At 34.1% G+C, this 25,102-nt stretch overlaps 1 protein-coding gene across 4 annotated transcripts; it reads left to right on the top strand.

The window, feature by feature from the left end:
* Positions 1-1,121: 1,121 nt before the first annotated feature.
* Positions 1,122-17,886, top strand: LOC143223024 (serine hydrolase-like protein). Of its 4 annotated transcripts, XM_076450378.1 has the most exons (3): positions 1,124-1,565; positions 2,304-2,651; positions 12,695-17,886. In XM_076450378.1, the coding sequence occupies exon 3, from the start codon at positions 12,758-12,760 to the stop codon at positions 13,688-13,690; it is 933 nt and encodes a 310-aa protein (XP_076306493.1). In that variant the 5' UTR covers positions 1,124-1,565; positions 2,304-2,651; positions 12,695-12,757; the 3' UTR covers positions 13,691-17,886. The 4 variants fall into 4 exon arrangements, with proteins under 4 accessions (XP_076306492.1, XP_076306493.1, XP_076306491.1 ...); XM_076450377.1 differs by lacking the exon at positions 2,304-2,651 and having other exon boundaries at positions 1,122-1,565; XM_076450376.1 differs by lacking the exons at positions 1,124-1,565; positions 2,304-2,651 and adding an exon at positions 1,762-2,130.
* The last annotated feature ends 7,216 nt before the right edge of the window (positions 17,887-25,102 follow it).

Raw genomic sequence — 25,102 nt, 5'->3', positions numbered from 1 at the left:
GAGAGGTTACCTGATCTCTGAACATCGATGGTTTTAAAACAACCTAAATTCCTGCCACAACTATTGTCATATATTTGTCAATTTGATTAATTTTGCTATTAGGCAAAAAGCCTCCCCAGTACTGGATATGACATATGTAATGAGATTATTATGTTCTTTTCTTTGCTTTCTCTCCTAAAAACTTATAATAATTATGTTCATTTTGTGTTTCACTTTGCACCCAGTCATTTTATTTCATTCATTTTCATAACTTAGTTACTCAAAGATACAACATTACTTTATAATCACTATCTGGTTTTTACAGAACCACGATATTTGACAACAATTGTTTGTGAGTTATTGGTATTAGATTTCAATAATAAATGGACTGCTTGCAATCCACTTGTTTTAAATAATATATATATTCAAAACAATTTAAACTATACACAAATATTCCTTACACCATTCGTTTGTTTGTTTGTTTGTTTTGTTTTTTGAATTTCGCACAAAGCTATTCGAGGGCTATCCCGTTTTGAAGTTTTTTGATAAAAAAAGAACAACAAAAACAACGTATTGTGAAATTCTCGACAATTGCAGCAACTATTTGTTTGTTTGTTTTGGAATTTCGCACAAAGCTACTCGAGGGCTATCAGTGCTAGCCGTCCCTAATTTAGCAGTGTAAGACTAGAGGGAAGGCAGCTAGTCATCACCACCCACCGCCAACTCTTGGGCTACTCTTTTACCAACGAATAGTGGGATTGACCGACACATTATAACGCCCCCACGGCTGAAAGGGCGAGCATGTTTGGCGCAACCGGGTACACAATTGGTTATCACACTTTTATTCAGAGCTTTTAATAATTGTGTCTTTTTTGTGTTTGTCCACAAAGACGGGGTTCAAGGAATTTCTGTTACAGCTAAACTGACACACAGTTTACCTTCACTTTTACTTCATTTTCATGAACTAAACTTACTTAACTTGGTCAAAACAAATATACAGTCAAACCCGCATAGGCAACAAAGATATCAAAATTAAAGAACAGGTTGTGTAAATCGATCGCCAAGTTTTATATTTTTATTTGAAGAAGTGTGACGTTTCGCGCTAGCGCTCATCGTCAGATCGTACAGCTGATAACGGAAACTTGGCGACTGTTCTGTTGATTTTTTTTATTTACTTAAGCTGGTCACCCATATGTATAATATTCGACTGAGGCCTAGAATTTTATACAAGTTATGAGGCCTTACGATTTAACAATACATACTTAAAGTGGAAGCAACAAAAAAATTCAGAAGATTCTGTAACGTGACGTCAATTTACAAAAATTGGCCTATACAACAAATGATTCGTAAACAGTTACGTAAATAAATTGCGATAAACTATCACTTCTAAAAATACTAAATTTAACACTGGCACTTTATAACCATCTAAATCATAACTTTCGTATTACATTTAAAGGAATCAGCCGTATGTAACTAACAATCGCAAATTCTTGATCGATTAAATCAATTTTACTTGTATCTCCTACGCTTCTGATAGAAGATATATAGTGATGAAATACGCATCTGGTTTGTTCTACGGTATCAAGGTTGGAAATAATGTTAACTGTCTTATATATAAATATATCCAATAATTTTATATTTTGAATCTCCTATTATTTTCTTGATTATGCAAATAATACCAGCTTCATGATTTGTAATTAACATTTTATATTCAGTATTAACCGATTTATCTTATACTTAAATTAACGTAAGGTACCTTTAGTTTCACTTTCAGACGATCTGTTTCGACGTTAGGTAGAAAGTACAGTGTTTTTCAATATGTTAACGTAGTAGACTAACGAAGTATTAAGCAGAATATTAAATAATAATGTATTTAAATTGAAGTTGTATAGTTTATTATATTTTAAATATTGCAATAACTTGTTTAGTTTAATGTATTATTATTCAATTTCAATGCTTAGTTATAACTTATGAGTGTGTTCATAATCAAGTTTAGTTACAAACGTTAGTAGTATTAGCATGTTATTATATATATATATATATAGTGTACAATTATTCTATATAAAACGTTAAAGTGTAATGTTTTACGATACACTGAAACTGGAAGCCATATTCACTAGGGTGAGCCTGCTGGATAACAGATGTGATAAGGTACATATAGTATTTGTAATACTGAGTTTCCCAGAATGCAAGAGAATCTGAATACAGCACAAATACCTTTGCTTTCAAGTTGTATTGGAATGGAATTATTTCTTCAAACTGATCAGACTGAAATAACTTACTAACCTGTCAAAATCAAATTTTAAGTGTTTCTTATTTTGTAGATAATGGGAGATTTTACCTAGGCTGACTAACTGCTATCAACATGACTCGTTATTCTTGTTGAAGCATATGGGAGGCCACAGCTGTGAGATACATTTGATCATATAAAGTGCAGCAGTTTAACCACTTATTTCCTGATAAAACAGCTGAAACTTTAAGAGAATGACAAAGGAACAAAGACAGTTAGAATGAAGTCAGTTTAAAGTTTTTTTTTTCTTTACTATTGATGGGAGGCCACAGCTGTGAGATACATTTGATCATATAAAGTGCAGCAGTTTAACCACTTATTTCCTGATAAAACAGCTGAAACTTTAAGAGAATGACAAAGGAACAAAGACAGTTAGAATGAAGTCAGTTTAAAGTTTTTTTTCTTTACTATTGATAAGTTTAAAAGAATAATATATTAATTCAAGGGGGGAGAAATAAATGCCTGGAATGTTAATTCAAGCTATAATTTTGGTCAATTTGAAATTTCACATATTACTAGTTTCAACTTACCTAGTTGAACTACATTCTCACATACACAGTAGTTATCAAATGAAAATAAATTGCAACAGAGTGTGTGCATAGCTTTTGTGTGTATAGTAATATCAAAATGACAATGTAACAACAATATACAACTTTGATGCACAAAGTTTATAGTTTTGTCTATATTCACAACCGTTTGAAACATTTTTTAGTTTCAACTAGATGAGGTACACACAGACCTGATCTAAGTGATGCAATTAATATTTCTATATAGTTATCCATGTAAAAAACAGAATTTCCACAAAGTTTCTCTCTTTGCTTAAGATAAAAGAGTTTGCTCAAGATGAGAATATCCTTTGCCACAAATTAATTTTGAAAACCAGTACATATGCCTTTCATACAATAAGGCCCTCAGAGGTGACTATATGTATATGATAATGATAAATATAGCTTTTCAGCAAGTGCAGTTGTTTATATAGTCATTTATGTGTCACACAGCTGACCTTAATACTTTAAGCAAATATAACAAATATAAAGGTTAACCAACTTAACCTAAACATATCCATAAAATTATCCAACAAAAATTCAGTAGAATTCTAACCACATAACTTAGCAGACTATTTCACATATTAATTACGTTTAACACTTGGTAACAGTGAATAAAATTTGCCAAATAATCAGATTGGATGTGGGAATCCCTAGCTTATACTTATTTTTTTCAGTATTCAGGACTTTGTTACCAACCATAGCTTTCTATTATTTTAAGAAACCTCCTATAAGCTGTTTATTGAAGCACCCCTATGATTTTAAACATCTCAAATAGGTTACAACTAGTTCCATGTTCCAGAAATTTAGGGTGTATTTATATTTATTTATTACAAGTGGAAAGAGATAACTACTTTTTGCATCCTACTCCGAATCTTGTGTAAAATTTTAACATGTATATATTTCGAATAAATGGTTCAGAGGAAAGGTTTCCTAGAATTGAAGGGTTATCTTATAGAAGTTTACAAGATTTTTCATGGAATCAATAGGATAAAGGCATCTGATTTCTTGGTACTGTATTCTGTAGGTGACAAGATGAGAAGATGCACATTCAAGATTTGAAAATAATTTATTTTTTGTAAAAAGATCATTGATTTATGGAGTTAATTTCCATCAGCAGTATAAATGACCAGCACTTTACACTAAATGTTCTGAAAAATAGAGGGTGCAGTCAAACTTTCTCTCAAGGAGTGATATTTAAGGATAACCTTGAACTAGTTGAATGATGCTTTGTGAAAAGGGCATTATTAAAACTACTTTCATGCTATAGGTGAACAGAGTTATTTTGTTTTTGGGCAGATCAACTTGTACTACAATATGATGTCAAATAAATTAATATACGAGTAGCTAGATTTTGTATGTTTATTTTCTGAGAGAGAGATTTTATTATCATATAAGATATTCATACCATATTTAAAAATGTCATACAAAGTTGTGATATTGAAATGTTGATATTTTCTTCATATTTAGGCAGTTGTTTTCAGATCAGATATTTATTTGGCTGAAAAATTCATTACTAACTGATTTTATTTGTAATTATGATTCATCTACAGTTTTATATATGAGTGTGTGTGTGCAATCAGTAGACTTTCAAGCTCAACATTTATCTTGTAAATATCATGAATATTTTGTTTCTGTTTTCCTCCTAGAACCATGTTTAGACCCTGTATTATTATATTATCTTTGTATATCAGTAAATTTGAAGTTTTGTGTTGAGAAAAGCATAGCATTAAGACTAAAAGATAAGGTCTCCAAGCACACTTAGACACAAACTACTTCAAATTTAGGTTTGACTTTCTTAGTTGTTTTTGGGAGGGAGTGATTGTATTTTGTAGTGGAAATCAATTTAGTTTTATTTAACATAACATGATTTTGGGACAACATGTAACCTGTTGGTCCATCTTTGCTGTTCCATCTTCTGACTGGCCTGTTGTGGCTAGGTGGTTAGGGCACTTGACTTGCAATCTGAGGGTCACAAGTTTGAATCATTGTCACACCAAACATGCTTGTCCTATCAGCTGTGGGGGCATTATAATGTAAATCCCATTATTCATTGGTAAAAGAGTAGCCCAAGAGTTGAATGTGGGTAGTGATGACTAGTTACCTTTTCTCTAGTCTTACACTGCTGAATTAGGGGTGGCTAGCACAGATAGCTGAGGTGTAGCTTTGTGCAAAAATTTAGAACCATCCTTTAACAAAACTAAAATAATTTTTAAAAAATCTTAAAGCCAACCCTTATGATTCATATGTTTATCAAGGTTTTTCTGAAACTCACTTAAATTTACTCCCAGTACTAAATATCTAAAGGCCAACCACCACTTTAAAAAAATGAAGGTATCTTTAACTGAAGATGACTCCTACCCTGCCAAGATGTGGAATACTGTTTAAATCTTTGTTAGTATAAACTGAAGAAAAACCAGCCATCTCTTAACCATTAGATACAAGCCATCCTTTATCATTCCTCAAGGTTTTTCATGATAACATTTTATTTGTCCTTAACATATTTAAAGAAATCCTGAATGTTAATTTTTACATTTTTCACTAACCTTTTCTCATACATCTGTTATGATGTCTTAATTTCCTCTTTCACCAACTTCCTTGTTCTTCTATAATCTTTTAAATCTGTCATATGAGTCATTTTAAATTTATGATACTTTTCTTTTACTTTATGTCTTAAACTCTTTATGTGCCAATCTAGTTTTTTACTTGTAGTTACTCTTTCCTTTCCATAAGGAATGTGTTCACTTTGAATATCTAAGTTTTATACATTTCATCAGTATCTCCAAATAACATTGTAGCTCAGTTCAGAAGATAATTCTTGTCGTATGTTTTCAAATTTTGTTTTTTGAAGTTTGTAATTAAAATGTTGTTATTTTTTGTCTCCATATGTAGCAAAGCATCAAACTTAATAGAACAATGATCACTCTCACCCAAACCCCTCGGTGTGGATTCCGGTACCCAGGGAAGGTTCTGTTCTATCTGGTTACCTTCTCTGGGATCTAAACATCCACCCACTTGTTTGCCGTGCGTGTCGACCCGTGAAGGGTGTTGTGGACATTGTGCCTGATGCTGGTGTTTGGGTATAGTGCTCACGAAACCCTGGCATTGCTGCATTGTCCTTGCGGGACTTTGTAGTGCGTCCCCTTGTAGGGCTCCATGGTGGGTGGGGTCAGTGGGTACCGAAATTTTTTCTTTTTCCTATGGATCCTCTAAAAACTTTAAATAAAATTGTAAAAAAACAGTCAATGGGTAGCGACCACGTCTTGAATACTCAGAACAGCAATCTTCAACATCAGTAACACACGTACCTCATTTTCTTATATTACATTCTCTTTCAGAAAAACCTTTAGGGCAAATGTCCCCTTTTTTTATTCAAAAGGGACTAGAGGGACTTGCTGGCTCTCCAAAATCAGTAAAGAATCTTCGATCTGGTGACATATTGGTTGAAACATCCACATCCCAACACAGTGAACTCCTCTTGAATTCAAAGGCAATTGGGGATATACCTATTGAGGTTACACCCCATGCTACCTTGAATTCTTCACGAGATTTATTGTTGAAAGGGATTTGAAGAACGTTCCCGAGTCAGAGATTCTCGCTGGTCTCTCCACTCAAGGAGTTTCTGCAGTGAGGCGCATCTCCACTCGCAAAGATGGAGTTACACTGCTGACAGATATCCTTGTTTTGACATTTATATCACCACGTGCACCTGCCACTATCAAGGCAGGTTATCTAAATTGCAAGGTATGGCCGTATATTCCAAACCCTCTCCGATGTTTCCAATGTCAGAGGTTTGGCCACTCAAAGACGTCATGTCGTGGTTCCCTATGCCTATGAGTGTGAAATGGACCCACATTGTGTCAACTACAATGGTTCTCACCCTTCCTACTTTCATTCCTGCCCTAAATGGTTGGAGGTAAAAAGAGGTGCAGCATTTGAAAATGGCTTGTAACATTACTTATCCTGAGGCTCAGAAATTGCTGCCCACCACTTCATCTCAGACATATGCTGCTGCACTTCATTCCACAACTACAGTGGGAGTGCAGACAGATCTCTCTGTGCCTCCAAGAAAATCGTGTTCAAAACAAATGAAAATCTTTTTGACCTTGTGGTTAGAAAGGTTGATGAATCGACTTTCACACCCATCTCTGTTCCTCCCATACCTTCCAACAAACCTCAAGATCCACGTCCTTCAGTTTCAAATACAGGCATTTCTTCTGATACATCTTTTTCTCCCACCACAAGAGAGAAAACAATTATTCGTTCGCGTCCTCAGTCACTGGATTCCCCTTCCAATAACAAAAACCTGCCCACCCGACCCAGAGCAGGATCCATGGAGGTTGATAGACCTCCTCCAACTGAAGACAGTAAAGAAAAAAGACATGGTCGTAAACCAAAGGGTTCACCAGCCACTTCACCTACCCGTTATTAAAAATGGCCACCTTGATACAATGGAACTGTCGAGGTTTACGTTCTAATCTGGATGATATCAAAAAGCTGATTGCTTCCTGCCATCCTGTTTGTCTTTCTTTACAAGAAACATTTCTCAAAACTGCTGATACTGTCTCCATTCAGCAGTTTTCTCTGTACAGAAATGACAGGTTGTGTGATGGTCGAGTACATGGAGGGGTGGCACTGTTGGTTGATCAACACGTGCCCACCCTGTCTTTGTCACTCAACACACCCTTGGAGGCTGTAGCCATCCGTGTTTCCTTGGGTCATACCATCGCTGTTTGTTCTTTGTACCTGTCCCCTGGAGAGACATATGATCAATCAGATCTTGATGCTCTTGTTGAACAATTGCCATCTCCATTTCTAATCCTAGGGGATTTTAATGGACATCATCCCTCTGGGAAGTGCTATTATTGATGGGAGGGCGATCTGTAGAGCGGATGCTCTCTGATCACAATCTTTTCTTTTCAATACTGGTTCTTCCACTTACTTTCATGCACCTAGTCAGTCCTTTACTGCTATTGATCTCTCAGTTTGCTCCCTTTCATTATTCTCCCATTTTTCATGGAGGGTTGACAGTAATCCACTAGGCAGTGATCATTTTTTGATCCTTTTGAGAGAGACTGGCCGTGGTCGATGCCACCCTACCCACGTGCCCCGGTGGAAGCTGGATCAGGCAGACTGGTCCACTTTCACTGCTCTCGCAGAACTTGATCCTGCCATCGTAAATCAGCCATCAATAGACGACTGTGTAGCAGCGGTAACTGACTGTATTACACATGCAGCTGCTCAGTGTATTCCTAAAACACATTTTCCACGATATCCTCATCCATGGTGGAATCCTCCTTGCCACTTAGCACGGAAGGCTCAAAAGCAGGCCTGGGATACTTTTCGTAGATATCCCACACTTTCAAACCGGGTTGCTTTCCAACGGGCCCGTGCACATGCTAGGTGGGTAAGACATCAAAGCCAGAAGGAATCTTGGATTAAGTTCACAACCAGCATATCTTCTACCACCAGTTCCAAGATCATATGGGACAGGATTCGAAACGTTAATGGACACTACAATTCTATCCCTCTCGATCTTACTCTCTGATGGTCAGGTGACTGATGTTATAGCGCCGCTAACACTCTAGGTGAAAGCTTTTGCCGGTATCTAGCACTTCTGCTTGTTCCTCCACCTTCCTGGCCATCAAGACTCGGGCAGAGCGATCACCTCTTTCCTTTCCAACTGACTGTTTCTTTGACTATAGTTGTCCCTTTACCCTGGTGGAACTAAAAATGGCCCTTCATCGGTCTGCCAGTACATTTGTTGGACCTGATGATATTCATTATGACATGCTGCACCATCTATCTCCTGCTTCTCTTGATGTCCTTCTGATTGTTTTCAACTGGACCTGGCAGGAGAATGTTTTTCCTGATGCCTGGCACCAGGCTATTATTTTTCCATTCTCTAAGCCAGGGAAAGATCCCAAGATTCCTTCAAACTACCGTCCAATTGCTTTGACGAGCTGTCTCTGTAAGACATTAGAAAGGATGGTTAATGCTCGTCTTGTTTGGTTCCTTGAATCAAACAACCTCCTCTCCCACCAGTGTGGGTTCCGTCAACAACACTCCACCACAGACCACCTAATTCGTCTTGAAACATCTATCAGATAAGCCTTTCTCAACCGCCAACATCTTGTATCAATATTCTTTGACATAGAGAAGGCTTACGACACAACATGGAGGTATGGCGTTTTGCGAGACCTCCATACATATGGGTTACGTGGCCATCTACCCATGTTTATTAAAAAATTTTTAATGGACAGGAGATTCCAAGTTCGTGTGGGTTCGACACTTTCCGTTCTTTTGTACAGGAACTTGGAGTCCCTCAAGGCTGTGTATTGAGTGTTACACTCTTCAGTATAAAGATAAATGCCATCACTGAACAACTCCCTCTCACTGTTGCGAATGGGCTGTATGCCGACGACTTTCACATCTCATGTCAGTCGTCAAACATGAGATATATTGAGTGGCAACTACAAACCGCCCTCAATTGTGTACGGAAGTGGACTCTGGCGAACGGCTTTAATTTCTCTCTCCCCCAAAACTGTATGCATGCACTTTTGCCATCTATGGGGTATTCACCCTGATCCTGAACTTCATATCGGTGAAGTTTTGCTGCCAGTGGTCCCGGAGACCAAGTTCTTGGGGCTTATCTTTGATCGTAAACTGACCTTTATACCACACTTAAAGCAGCTTCGGGTCAAATGCACAAGAGCACTGTACATCCTCCGTGTTCTCTCTTCTACCAGTTGGGGGGCAGATTGCTGTTCAATGTTAAAAAATATTGTGCTCTTATTAGATCGAAACTCGATTATGGATCAATGGTCTATGGCTCTGCCAGACCCTCCGCCTTAAAGATGCTGGACCCCATTCATCACCAAGGACTTCGACTCTGCACTGGGGCTTTCCGTACCTCTCCAGTTCAAAGTACATACATTGAATCTCATGAACTTTCTCTACACCTTTGCCGTTTGCAACTATCTTTACAATATACTTCGAAACTTCATTCCTTACCAAAGCATCCCACCTGGAAATGTGTTTTCCTTCCTCGGTGGGCAGTACTTTTTCAGAACAGACGATCTGTCATTGCTCCGTTTGGCCTTCGCATCCGGGCGCAATTGGATAAATTGGGTCTGTCCTTGGATAACATTGCAGATTCCACAGGTTGGCCCATCCCACCATGGCTTATTACAGCCCCCAAATGTGACTTTTCTTTCAGTCACCTAAAAAAGGCAGATACCCCAGATTGGAAGTACCGTCTTTTATTCAATGAATATCTTTCAAACAATCATTCAGTTCCCATTTATACAGATGGTTCCAAATCAGGTAATTCAGTGGGCTCTGCTATGGGTCAGTAGTTGCGCGCAGAATCCCTTCTACAGTTTCTGTGTTCACTGCTGAACTGTATGCCATATCTCTTTCCCTGGATCATATTGCAGCTGAGCAGTACTCCAACTGCACTATTTATACTGATTCGCTTAGTTCTATACTTGCCTTGGAATCGCTACACGTTAGCTCACATCCTATTCTTGCTGATATTCGAAACCGACTGGCCCATTTCTCATTAGCAGCTACTACTATCCAGTTTTTCTGAATACCAGGCCATGTTGGTATTTGCGGGAACGAGCTTACAGACATGGCAGCTAAATATGTCTGCTTCAGCACCATCACTCCTATGCCTATTCCTTACATGAACTATGGTGTTGTCTTCAAGGCTCGGCTTCGTGCCAGCTGGCAGTCCACTTGGAGTGAGCAAGCGTGACAACAAACTTTTCAAATCAAACCCAAAATTGGACTTTGGCCATCTAGCTTCGTAAAGTTCGAAGGAGGAAGTTGTTCTCACTAGGCTACGCATTGGTCACAATTTTTTAACTCATCATTTTCTTTTATCTGGAACTGATGCACCAATGTGTAGTTTGTGTAACACTCAAATCACTATCAGCCACGTTTTACTTTCTTGCCATCGTTACAATTCTCAACGACGACAATATTTTAAACATATTATTTCCCAGGGTCAGTCTCTAACATTGGACAGAGTTATTGGTGATGGTGACTCTGTCCACCTTGATAATGTTTTTAATTTGTTAATGGCCATTAATCTTTTTAATCTCATTTAAGTGTTGCATATTTATTCATTACACCTTTTAATTGTGGTTCCTTTTTTACAGTTTTAATCTTTCTCCCAACTTGACATTGGTGGCCAGAACATTAAATAACTCAACACCTGTTTGAACTATCAGGTGACTGACACTACTGAACATTAGTCGTCCTGGCGAGTTGTTATTATACTTTTGCTGCATATCATTTCACACTTTTACTACTTAACTTTTTAGTACTGGCCATATTGACTCATAACCCAGAACCAGGACTGGAAAGACCAACTTCAGGTGACTGACGGTGGTTTTTATACTTTCCTGTTAGTCTTCCTGGCAGGTTATGATCATTACCATTCTGCTACAGGTAGTTCTTTACAACTTTGTTGACTGGATGTCAACATTGGTTTTTACGCCATTTTCTGTTTGAATTGTCGTTTTGCTTTTATCTTCAATTACTTTTACAAATTTTACTCCATTTACTTGACTTTTATCTTTTTACTGGACATTTGGCTACTCATTATTACGATTTTGTGGAGTGTCTTTTAAAACTTTTATTCTTTTACATTTTGATAATAGCTGCTATGACACATAACCCGGAACCAGGACTGGAAAGGCCAACTTCTGGTGATTGACGGTGGTTCTTGAACTTACCTGTTTGTCTTCCTGGCAGGTTATGATCATTACCATTTTGCTAGAGTAAATATTTTACAACTTTGAAGACTGGATGTCACCATTGGTTTTACACCATTTTCTGTTTTAATTGCTGTTTTGTTTTTACCTTCATTTACTTTTACAAATTTTACTCCATTTACTTGACTTTATCTTTTACTGGACATTTGGCTACTCATTGTTACAATTTTGCTATATATCTTTTAAAACTTCTATTCTTTTACATTTTGATACTGGTTGCTATGACACATAACCAGAACCAGGACTGGAAAGACCAACTTCAGGTGACTAACGTTGGTTCTTGAACTTACCTGTTAGTCTTCCTGGCTGGTTATGATCATTACCTTTTTGCTAGAGTAAATACCTTACAACTTCTTATAATCTGCCTTCTATCTTAACATTGTAGACTAGGTGTCAACATTGGTTTTATACTTTTTTGTTTTACCTTCATTTCCATTTATGTCTATTACTACATTTATTTTTTATTTTTTTACATTTTTACCGAATGTCTGTGCAGATAGCCTCGCTGCTTTGTGCCATAAAACACTAAATCAATCAATCAATCAACTCAACCAAACATTTCCCAATTTCCACCCTCTCAATCATTTCTGCATTTGAAGTTAATATATCTAAAATGGCATTGTTTTTAACAATTCCTTAACCAATTGGTCAATAAAGCCATCCTAAACAGTTTCAAAAACCTTCATCCTTCGACTCTTGTATTTTCCAATCTGTATGCTGTAGTAATTTCTTATGCTAAACTTTTTTCTCTTCTTACAACTTTATCCCTACAATTGATCTTGAGCAGTATCCTGTTTACTTTTCACAAACTCCACAGTGGAAACATTCAAAGAAACAACCAAATTTTGTAGATGAATACACATAAATTCAAGTTTTATCTTGTTTTCAACATATTATCATATTATATAGAATTAATTAAACTGCTGTTGAAATGGAATATATATTTAGAGGGAATTATAATATTTTGATATGATATATAAATTAGTATGATCTTCTCAGAAATATCTGAAGCTAAGATTTTCATCATTCATTAAATGTTGGAAAATTAGTTTTCTAATATATGTATCAAGACTTGTTTGTTTTTCCACATTTAGAGAATTTGCTCAACGATTAAGTTAAAGGGATCTGTTGGTTACAAAGAACACCAGAGTTCTTTAATGATGACTTCAGAAAGAGAAAGGCTGGGTCCAAAAGAGATACAAATACCTCTTCCATATGGGCATATGGCTGTAAAAGATTGGGGACCACCAGATGGACTACCTCTACTAGCTTTACATGGCTGGTTGGACAATGCTGGTTCATTTGACACTTTAATCCCATTATTGCTTCCAAATTTGAGAGTTATTGCACTAGACTTACCAGGCCATGGTCTGTCTTCACACAAGCCTCCTGGTAGTATATATGAATTTGTCCATTTTCTCATTGATGTTAAAAGGGTTATTGAATTTTATGAATGGAAAAAGATTACTATAATAGGCCATAGTCTTGGTTGTGGATTAGCAGTATTTTTTGCAAGTCTTTATCCAAATCTAGTTGATTGTGTGATTGGTATTGATCTCATAAAGCCTGTAGCTACACCTGTGGAGAAGATAACTCGGAGAGCTGCTGAAGCTATTGACCAACATCTGCTATTGGAAAAGAAGTGTTCACAAGAACCACCAGTTTACACACAAGATCAGGCTCTTCAACGCCTAATAGATGGATTGCAAAACCAGGTTACTGAAAAGTCAGCCAAAATCCTGATGAAAAGGGGAACCAGACTATCTAGTGATGGAAAGGGTCTAATTTTCACCCGAGACATACATGCAAGGAAAATTTCTCTCTTTAACTTTGACATTGAACAACAGAAACTCATTCTATCACATCTGAAATGTGAACTGTTAATTATTAAGGCAAAAGAAGGACCTTGGTATGAAGATCGAGAAATACTAAAAGATTTCTTAGACCTGTATGCAAGAAATAGCAAAAGATTTCAGTTCACTGAGGTTGAGGGCTCCCACTTTGTTCACTTGAATAACCCAGAAAGAATTTCACCAATAATTAATACATTCATCTCTAAGAGGTTATTGGAGAATAAAGAAAAACTTTAAGCATACTCATAGTTTAATGAAATTTATGAATTATATTTTAGTGGTATATAAAAGTTACATTTTGTTGTTTTATTGTGGGATTATTTGAATATTTTTGTTGTTATTAGTTAACAAAATCTTATGTCTTATTTACTCTGACAGAAGGTTAATTTAACACAGCTTTTGTTCTTGAGTTTTATTTTCTTAATACCTCTTCATGTATAATTTATGTTAAAATATCTTTGTACATTATAAAATATTTTTCAGATTTTAACACAATCTCTTATAAGGTACATAAATCTGGATATATAAATGACTGGTCAAGACATAGAATTATTAGATAAGTCTTATTCTTAAAATGTTTGATTTTGCATGTGCTAACCTTTCGAGTTTTAACTGTGTCAAGTATAACTGTATTATTAAATCTTAGTTATAATATGAAGGTAGGTAGGAAGAAAATAGTTTACAGAAAATTATTACCATAACCTGTGTTAGCTATGTAAAAGTATCAGTATATCTATATAACAGTCTTACAGGTTAAGCAATATATGTATATGTAATTTTAAGTATAGGTTCGAATAATGGACACACTACAATATATCTAATATTCTTGGCTTTGTTTGTAATTTTTAAGTTCAATTATGTATGGACACCAGTTTACTGTTTAGATGATCAAAATGTTTATAACCTGTCGATGTTAGATAAAAATGTATTAAATCTTTTATTCTGTGTTAACTGAATTATTGAATATAATGTTGGTAAACCAAAATTATATGTTTTATAGAATTGTTCTGATTTTATTTCTGTTGTTGGTTATTGAAATATAGCATTAATGAATTAGCCAATTATTGAGTTATTTGAATATTTAAAAATATGTAATAAGAATATTTGTGCACAAACTCATTATGAACATGGTTTATGCTCTTAATAAAGTGATTGCACTAGAATTTGTTAGCAATATTTGTACTCGAGTTAAGGTATAGGTTGGTCCATTAAATGTTTTACTTCTAGTGGTCTTATTTCATGATAACATAATGTGCTTTAGCAATATAAATTTTAATTGTAATTTGATTTTGCAGTATTTTTTCTATTTTATCTGTACAACCTGAATATTCAACTGAATATTTCTTTTTGCTGTAGTCTAGAGTAATATACATGTGAAAAACAAAATGTACATTTCAACCTTTACCATGAAAGTTCACTCCAACACCACAAAATTATGATTCTATGTGCAGGTATTGTTTTTTGTTTCATTATTTATTCTGTGATCTGTTCATTATTTTTTCATTCAGAATTTTGCAGCTTTAATTTGAATTTTCTTAAAAGCATTACAATAATATTACATGTATGTTTTAGAAATGAGTTCAGGAATAGAAGGTTAAACTAAACAGATAAAATCTCACCAGTATATTCAGTGTTAATATTTTTATGTAAGTGTGAGCTTCTGGAAGGTAAGGAAATGTACTGAAAACATATTTGAATACATATGTGAACTAAATTTGCATCTTTCAACCCTTAGACAAGTGTCTCAATTTAACACATCTAAATTTGGGGGGGGGGGGGATAGGCAATTTGGACTGTATCTTTGACAGTAGTCAAAAATGTGGGTGTGTTGTTAATCCATCAAATGATTTACGAGATGTGTTTAATATATTAAATCACTTCAAATCCAGCTGTAGTTTTTTTTTTATTCCTTGTAAAAGTCCTTCCATATAGTTTGATATGCACTTTGACTTAACTCCTACAGTTTTCATATTCAGAATAAACATTTTTACAATACAGTTGTTGACACCATATTTCCTTGGACAATTTTTAAATTGTTCATAGAATTGACTCTGGTATTTGAAACAATTTGTTTTCTTGGCTGGATTGCTTTTGAAGTAATGCCTCTCGAGAACTCACGACAGATGTTTATCTTGGTGATGCCATAGGACTATTTAGCTTTTGAAATTTTTAGATCAACATATGGTTATTTTGCTGATGCTACATAGAATTTATCTGCATACTTTATCTTGATATTGGTTGTGACCTGCCAGATACATCTTTTATTTCTGGTCAGTTATTGAGTTCTAGCACTAAAAGAGGTAGTCCACCATATGGTATTTTGTTTTGTCTTTTGTCTGATATTTCTGTTTAACTTAGAGAAAAGGTATTTTATAAAACTTCTATTTGATCCAAAACTATTATAAAATTGTTAACTTTTACATTATCTACAAACTCACGTTAGATATTTTTGTTTTGACGTTCACTCAGATCAGTTCTCTAATAACATATTAAACATTTTATTTATTACCCTATTATTTAAGAATGTTGCTTATCATATTGCAGTTTTATTACCTTCTAGTTTTGAAAAAAAGGTAGACTTACAGAAAATGTAGTCTTTATATAATGTTTTGGTATCTGTAATATATTGTTGTGCATAAATTTTACTGTATTGTGCAATACTTGTGTGTACACAAATATTATATTATTAAAATTACAAATCTACTGAAGAATATTAACAAAGTATTGTATAGTTTTGTATTTTAATGGAATGAACTATATTTAATACAACATAAGGTTGTCTATCTAAAACATGCTAGTCAATTAATTTATGGGTCATTAAGGTGATAAAGTTTCATGACTTCTAATTGTATGAAGTAGAACTAAACATTATAAGATATAGTTAAAGTGATCACATGATATTAATAAGAAAAATGAAAGAAAATCTTTTACCTGAAATACTTATATTGCATGTAACATCTTTTTTTAGTCTCACCAGAACTTTTATTTTGTGTGGAACACGTATGTTCATTCCCATTTTTGTTATTTGATTTGTTGTAACAAAGTAATTGATGTAGGTATGTATTAATAAAATAACCATTTTATAGGCATTACATAAAAGCCTAAAATAACTTCCTTTTATTAAATAAACATTTACCCAAATTAGATTTAGTAAGAGTTTATGAACAATTTTTATGAGGGCCTTATAGCCTAAAAGTTTATTATTTAATTGGGCATTCACATCTTATAAAAGATTATCTAATTTATCTAGTGCATATTAGTGTATGAAAGTAATTTTATTTTAGAAATGAAAGTCCTTACAATAGAATTCTTTTTTTTTTTTCAATTTTTAATTGGACACCCAGTACTTTACAGCTTCATAAATGACAGTACAGAGCTTGAAATTGAACAAAAATTGAGTGTCCAATTGAAGAAAAATAACAAAATTGGTTTTGTAAAGTCATTTATTTTTGTATTAAAATAACGTGTGTAGTACTTTTTTTGCTTTTATAGCTTAGGCTTTCACGTCATATAAATGATTCTTTTCTTAACATCATCTACATATTATTTATTTTATTTTTTAGCATAGAAGTGTTTTGTAAATAACACTTGAACCTAGTAAAACAACTGGTATATTCAATTAGTATACACATAGTTGAAGTTCAATCAAAGTGTAGAATCTAAAATATGTTCTGAATCATTTTTAATATATAGTATTACTCTTTACCTCAATATTGTTGGAAGAGTATTTCATGACATTCCATTCTAGGCTGTGTTAACTTAATTCAAATATTCCTTCTATTGTAGATGAATGTTATAAGTAGTTCTGACATCTCATGCTCACAAAGTACCAGTAGATGTGGGTAAGGAAACAGACATAAATTGGATACTTATCACAGATCGCATATATACAGTATATGTTACAATTACATACTATAAGGCAAAGAAATACAGTGTTCAGTCTGCACACTGTTGGTTTGTATCAGCCGTATTATATTTATAAACTTCGGTTTTGTTTCACTTGTTTACTCAATTTCAGTCATAAGGTATATTACAAGTCATAGTTTGTTATCTTTTTTTTTTAAGTAACTGATTGTTTAGATGTAAAAAGTATTTGGTTAATTTTATCATATTCACAGATCTGGTGAATTAAAGTGTATGTAAGTGCTATTTAAATAATGTGTAAACTCTACAGTTTACACACAAAAAACCTACTAAGGAAGATGTTTATTTTGTGTAGTACAGTATGTGGATTATATTTGCAAAAATGAGTGTTTAACCTATATTATTTTACATGATTTGATTATCTAATGTTGAGTTGGATTTTTATTTAGGGCTTTGTGTACTTCTAGTGACAAATGTAAACTGTTTATCTATACTATGGAATTAAAGTACGCACTGCATATTTTTTGTGAGTTTAACTTGTATTTTAAAAATAAAGCATATTGAAAAGCTAACATTTGTTTGAACTGCAGTATTAAAGTAAGAAATATTTGGTAATGAAATATTATGAATGGTATTTTACCTTCTTTAATATTATACAACATGGCCATCAGCTAACAGTACAAATATATATTATTAACTGAGACATATTGTGATAAGTAAATATATATCAGTGTGTTTTCAAATATGTTAATCTGAGTTCTTCAAGAATAGGCACTGTTTAACACACTAATACACCTGCTTACGTTTGTTTTTTTAACTGCAGAGTTTTCTGTTAATTTTCAGTGGAATAGGTATGCAAGTAATTGTATTATTAGATGCGTTATTTTGATTATTATATTACCCTAAAAACTTTTTTTTTTTAAACTGTGTGATGCACTTGTGACTAAATGAGATAGGCGTAACTTTATTAACCAGACAGAGTTACCAGACTACTGGCCAATGAAGGCTAACATTAGACGGCGAGGACAACAAACTGTAGCTAAACGTTAACAACTGTAAAAAGGTAAAAAACATTATTACTTCTCATAACCAAAAATTATAAAAATGAGCAGTTTGATAAGTTACACGTACGAATAAACTATTTTAATACAAATAAGCTAATTTCAACATGGAATAGTAATATAACTTTTATCACTCCTTATTAACACTAATATTGCTTTCTGAACTGCCAAAACTAATTCTAAAAAGGACTCATTTTCATTTCAACTTTTTGGGCATTTATAAAAAAAAACAACTTTCTATTTATCTAAAATCATCTTACACTCCAAATAAGGACTTTTTACATAATTAAGCATAACGCGATTTCAATTTATTTTAAATTTTATCCCACTTTAGAATGTATTCTAAACAACCATTATTAGCACAGCACACAATCTGAGATGTTAAATGAAATGAGTTAAAAGGACCACTTTCTTTCGAAAAATTGAAGACTCGTATTTCCCTCCCAAGTGGCAAAGCGGTTTGTCTGTGGACTTACAACACTAGAAATCGTTGGTAAAAGAGTAGCCCAAGAGTTGGCGATGGGTAGTGATGACTAGCTGCCTTCCCTATAGTCTTACACTTCCAAATTAAGAACGGATAGTGCAGATAGCCCTCGAGTAGCTTTGCGCGAAATTCAAAACAAACCAAACAAACAAATATCATATTGCCTTGAAAACATTTAATTACGTACGTAATTCGCATATATTCTCAAAGATTGATTTCATTGTTTTTTTCCTGATTGTTATACTTAAACGCAGCATTAAAGTGTTGTAGCATCTCTTTCGTTGCTTTAAAATCCTTCCAGCATTTGTCGCCAACCTTTGATGTTGCTTGAATTCTCATGATCACATCCAACATTTCATTCTGCATTCTATTTGTTAACTTGGTATTCAGAGTTGTGACTTGAGAGAAAATGCCCTCATATATGGCGTTGGTGACTGGCGTGGTAAAGTAAGAAGAGCATACTTTGCGATATTTTGAAAAGGCCGTCTCCCTTACTGATCACATATCTGAGTATTCCAGAATTGAACGGTATCTAAAAGTATCTCTCCATCAAAAACGTTTGATGATGCCTATTTTGACATGAAAAATCTTTCTATATCATTATTCTATGACTGAAAAGTTTCCAGGATCGTCAGTGATGTATTGCATTGGCAGTGTTGCATATAATACTAGATCGGTTTGAGAAACGACTATTTTGGACTCGGACAACTTGAGTCTTTTAAACAGACATTCACTTGCAGGAAGCCTTTCTTCATCTTGGCTCACGACTTCTATAAGGAATGTTTGTCGTCTTTTTTCGGTTATTTTTTCCACTTTTAATTTTGATCCTTTAGTATTTTCTTACTTGAGCATATAATTCTTTGCCTTGAGGGTGAGCTTTGCTCCACTCTACACTTGAAAGTTGCAGCAACTCTTTTTTGCTCTATAAACTATAATATGTAGTAACATTTGGTGGAGAAATGGCTCTTTGGCCATTTCAACAGGATCTATATCATTGGTCTAGAAGAAGGCATTTACCCTCTCAAACGTAGACACAACTGGAGGAAGGAGTAACTTACATGGCCATTCAATATATTCAATAACGTACACGCTTTGTAGCAAAAAGTGGCCTGCATTTTAGCTCTTATACAGGAATAAGTTTTTTTCAGTTGATTAGAATATTGTAAATGACATTGCATTTCATCAACATTTTTTGTAATGAAGTTGGTTTCCCCTACTATTTAAAGTTTGGATTCATTACCTTAATTGGATTCTTGAAAGCTTCTATTAATTTGATACTTTTGGAGAGCCACCTTGGAATTTTCTTGAGTAAGAAGCCGCGGTTAGATGACATTTTCTCAAAAGTTTGTTGAATGCAAAGTGCAAGTGAATGATACATGTACTTATTCTTTATACAATGTAGAACATTTTTAATCTGCACTAAATTCCATTCTTTGATCACTGTGGAAGCACCATCACTTGAAGAGCTAATGCATGTAATCAAGTCCCACAGCTGCCAGATCTGCTTAAATGCATTGAACAAGTTTTCATTACTTGTTTGAACAACAACCAGTCCCACAAAAGCTGTTACAACAGTCATCTTTTATTGACATGACTAATGGAGATGCAGAGGTTATCTTTAATTGTGACAAAAATTGATTCATTGATCAACACTGTAAGCTCTTTCGCTTGTTTTTCTTACTTTAAGTCATTCTTCAAGGCGAGAGACAATCTGCCTAATCAATAGACTCCACATGATATGATGGAGTTGTAAGCTTCCCAAAGTGCTTTCTTTACCATTCTGAACTATAATTTCAGTAAGATCGCCTATGAAAGCAACGGAGTAATGTTATGCAAGAGCAACAACTAGTTGGATCTCTTTCTGCTTTGCTGATGGAACCAGGATGTGATCGTTACTCTAGAACTAAATACCTCATGTTTTGAGTCTCCTTTTCCTTAATAATGTGTGTGCTCATTTTTCACTCTTTTTTTTCGAATTTTCACTCTTCAAAATAGACCACAATTTTGGTTTGGTTTGAATTTCGCGTAAAGCTACACGACGGATATCTGTGCTAGCCGCCCCTAATTTAGCAGTGAAAGACTAGAGAGAAGGCTTGTTTGTTTGTTTTTGAACTTCGTGATGAATAAATAAACACAACTGCAAGAAACAACATATGAAATGTGTTTATTTATGCATCTACTTTGACAATGATTTTCAATATTAAACGGACAGGATAGGGTCAATTTTGGAAGTTAATCAACCCTGAGGCATCCAAGCAATTCCAAATTACTAAAAAATATTTTTCAAGATACTTTTCATTATCTCGACTTCCTCGCTTTATAAAAACAATGGTGAAGTTCTCTCTCAACAATCTAGCCACACTTCACAGGAAGGAATAGTCGATGTTTCCAATTTTTTTTAGGATTTGATGAATGTACCATGTCAACCATACCGACTGACCAAAATCTGTATCTGAAAGATATTCACTCGTAAACTGTTGTTTGAACAAAAACACATATATATATATCTAGTGGATTACCATCATGAACCATGGTAGTGATTCTTAATAGGGAATGCTCATTTGTTCTTATTTATTAGTATTTAATATTGTTTCGCTAGCCTACAGCAAAAGCAGTTGTGAATACTGTAATAAAACCTGGACCATAAATGTAGACCATGATGAATAGCTGCTCAAATGTGTATTGCATCACCTCATCTGCTCTCCAGGCAAATAATGAACACAAATCCTACCATCATCCTTAACAAGACAGAAATAGAACTTTTCTGTAAAGATGGCTTCTCAAGAGTGTCTTAACTATAAATTAGCATGTTGTATTGCCCAAGTAACACGCTGGCAGCGATGAATTCTGGTTAATATTGGTATGCAGACAGCATTTCTTGCAAAATAACCTGTTTCGCCAATCTCATTTTCATTGTTCTTGTGGATACCTTGGAATGAATGTGGTCATGCTATTCCTGTCGTAAGGTGTCAATACTTTTTTCACCTTTGAAGTGTTAACCTGATCTAAACATGGCTATCTCGAATAATAATTTTTGGCATCTACCGGTAGACTTTCTCGAACAACATTTCCTATAATCTGATGGCGTTTAATGATTCTGAATACAGTACACTGAGGGTACCCTATTTTTGGCAATGTCCATTTGCTTCATACAATTTCAGGGTAGTCAAACAATTTGATGCCTTATAACTTCTGACACGTGATGAGGCATAATTCTACACTAAATATAGTGAACTTGTGTGAATAAAGCAGTGATCTGTTTCAAAAACATTATTCCCAAAATGCACCTTTTTATACAAAACAGGTGCGTATGTATGCTTTGATGAAAAAATGCTTAAAACAGCTTATACAGTCAGAAAAATAACAACTCGAACATGCTTCACTGATCTTGTGCTAGCTTCTCTTTTACTACTCGGACATTTACTCGGTAACTATTCCATGCATGCAGACAAAAATCGATATAGAAGTATATGCAAATAATTTGGCTAAGATTGTAATAAACACAATTCTTTTGTATTTTTGAAAGAAGACTGTTTTCATTTTGTGTTTCATATATGTGTCCAGTCTTTATCTTTTCACACACTAATTCTAAGCAAGCAATCTAGAATTGCATCGTAGTTATTCTGAAGATTTTTTTATTTATTACTGGGAGAATCGGTTTTACCTTAGAATAACAAAATATTATCAAGTAATGTTCTCACCTAAACCACATCGTATTTCTCTCCACCATAAGTTCTTCTCAGAACATGTTGTTTTATTATAGTTGTGGCTTAAAAACGTACAGAGTTAGAATAAAACAGAAAAAGAGTACATTTAAAATAACCACCTCAAAAACATTATACTAAAATGTAATTTGATAACTAAATCTGAGATATTTGAGTGCACCAATTTCGTGCAAAAAAGGTGCAAAAATCTGTAATACACTTCAGGTTCAGAAAATGTTAAATAAAGAATAAAATGAACATAGACAACAAGGAAAAAATAAGTAATCATAAGTGAACAAATAATGAGAAGCATTATTCCAAGTAAATAAATTTATTGTTCAGTATAAAATTGGTCAGTTTTCAAATTACGTATCAGAAAACGCTCTGCCTGCTGTGAAAAAGAAAGTCAAGTTTTATTAAAAAACAAGAGATAGAATAATTATATATCGCAATCCAATAAACATAATTTTACTTTCATCATTTAGATATTCACTAAAAAACATTATACTAATTCCTTAAATAGCTTCATCGGGTAGCTGCATGGGATCCCCTGAACTAAAGAATAATTCTACAGCTGGAAAGCCATGGTCACAGAATTTCATCAGCAATTCAACACAGTAGAAAATACACCAAATGTAAATAAGAATACAACACATTATTGTAGTGCCTGTGAAACTTACCTGAATACATACATTTTGGGGTTTGGAGATATTATGTCCAACAAAGGCTATGTATGTGACAACAAAGTATAAAAACTTTACTTTCAAGTTTTCATCGTGAAATACACTGCAAAGATTCTGTTAGAAATGCACTTCTTGAACGCACAAATCACAAGTTGCAAGAAACAATGGCACATGCACTACATCCACAAACACTACTTAGTTTAGCCTGAGCTATAGTAGTATAACCAACATGCCATACCAGCAGTGCTTATAATACAAATAAAAAAAAAAAACTCAAAGGAAAATAAGAAATTCTCTTGTAGTTGTGACCGACTTTATCATTTCTAGTGTGATTTTTCTTTGTGTTTTCAGGATCTCAAACACCCTCCAAATAGAACGAAAATGAACAATAGGCTTGAAGATAACAAACTTATCTATTAATTTAAAGTATCAAGCTTAAGATCAGACCTGCTTACTGATCTGACAGAAATCTGCATTGTTTTTTTTTAAGAGTTGTGGTTAGTGCAAACTCTATAGTATCAAGTAAGGCTTGATATTATACAGATTGAGTTATAATTTTTAGATGAAATAGACGCTGCCAAAACTTCTTGAACTTGTAGTGTATCAGTCACTATAAAAGCAACCATCACTTCAGCCAATAAACACAAAAGGCGATCGAAGTATAATGTATGGAGAAAATTGACTCTGTACCATGATTGGTGCCATTACTGGCATGCAAGAATAATAGTGGAAGTTATTGATTCAAATATTAGAATCTTGGGTTTATATGCCCTATAGATTCATAACAATATAGCTTATCCCCTAGATGAACTGTAGTTCTCTAATGAAAGCATAAAATTGTCAAGTAGATCCACGAAAGCAGCGAACTGCATGAATGCATGTAGAAGATAGTGTTATAATCTCTTTTGGCATTCATGCTCTCAGGTAACACAACAACTTAATTCTAACGCTGTATTGTTGAAGTGATTTCTGAAACACTGTTTCCTTACAAAACATAAATCTATGCTTGCTCATACAGTCATAATCTCCAAAATAAGATCATTATTATAAGATTAGTTCTGGTTTTTTACTATATCAAAAATACTTTACCAGTCATTGAGGTAATAATTGATACAATGTACAAGAGTGAAGTAGCTCAAACTGTTAGAGTAGTTAGTGTTGCTTTGGATATAACATGCCAACAAACAAATATTGATTGAAGATTGTTCAAATTGTGTTGCATAACCCTCAGTGCATCTTAAATTTTTAGCTGAAGATTGTGCTAATAATTTGAATTCACACAGAAACAGAAAAATTGGTAATGTGTTCCTTGCATTCTGTGGTTGTTTAAAAAAATAATTCTGTCTTGTAGCGGGTAGCAAATTGAACAACTTTCCTTTTGTTCAACCTTCCATGCCATTAGGATACATACTAATTAACTTTTTGATGGCATAGTGGAGTCCATCTATAGGCATGTACTCTAAATTTCGTGGAAACCCAACTGAAGTTTTTATATGCCACTATTTTGTTGTTTAGTACAAACGACAGTTTATCAGTTACGGTTAAGAACGTCTGAAGTTTAGAAAATTACTGTTCTTATTATCCTTTTGTCCAATCGGCATATTCCATTTCTTTTTCAATGATCTTTGGACCTTATACATCTTGTATCCTGGCAATTGTTTACCCTTTCCTTATATTCAGTAAATAAATATTGTAATTCATGCATGAATATCTTGAGAAATATTTGCAGATTAGGAGTTGTATTGACTTACATTTATGAGTTTTGCGAGGAACGACTTATGAAACTTTCTCAGGATGACACTCCATAATTCTGATTGAAACTATTTCTTGTTGTTCCAACTGAAGGCTTTTCA

Source organism: Tachypleus tridentatus, chromosome 8 (genome assembly GCF_004210375.1).
Source record: "Tachypleus tridentatus isolate NWPU-2018 chromosome 8, ASM421037v1, whole genome shotgun sequence".
NCBI lineage: Eukaryota > Metazoa > Arthropoda > Merostomata > Xiphosura > Limulidae > Tachypleus > Tachypleus tridentatus.
This window is presented reverse-complemented; position numbering and strand designations above follow the sequence as displayed.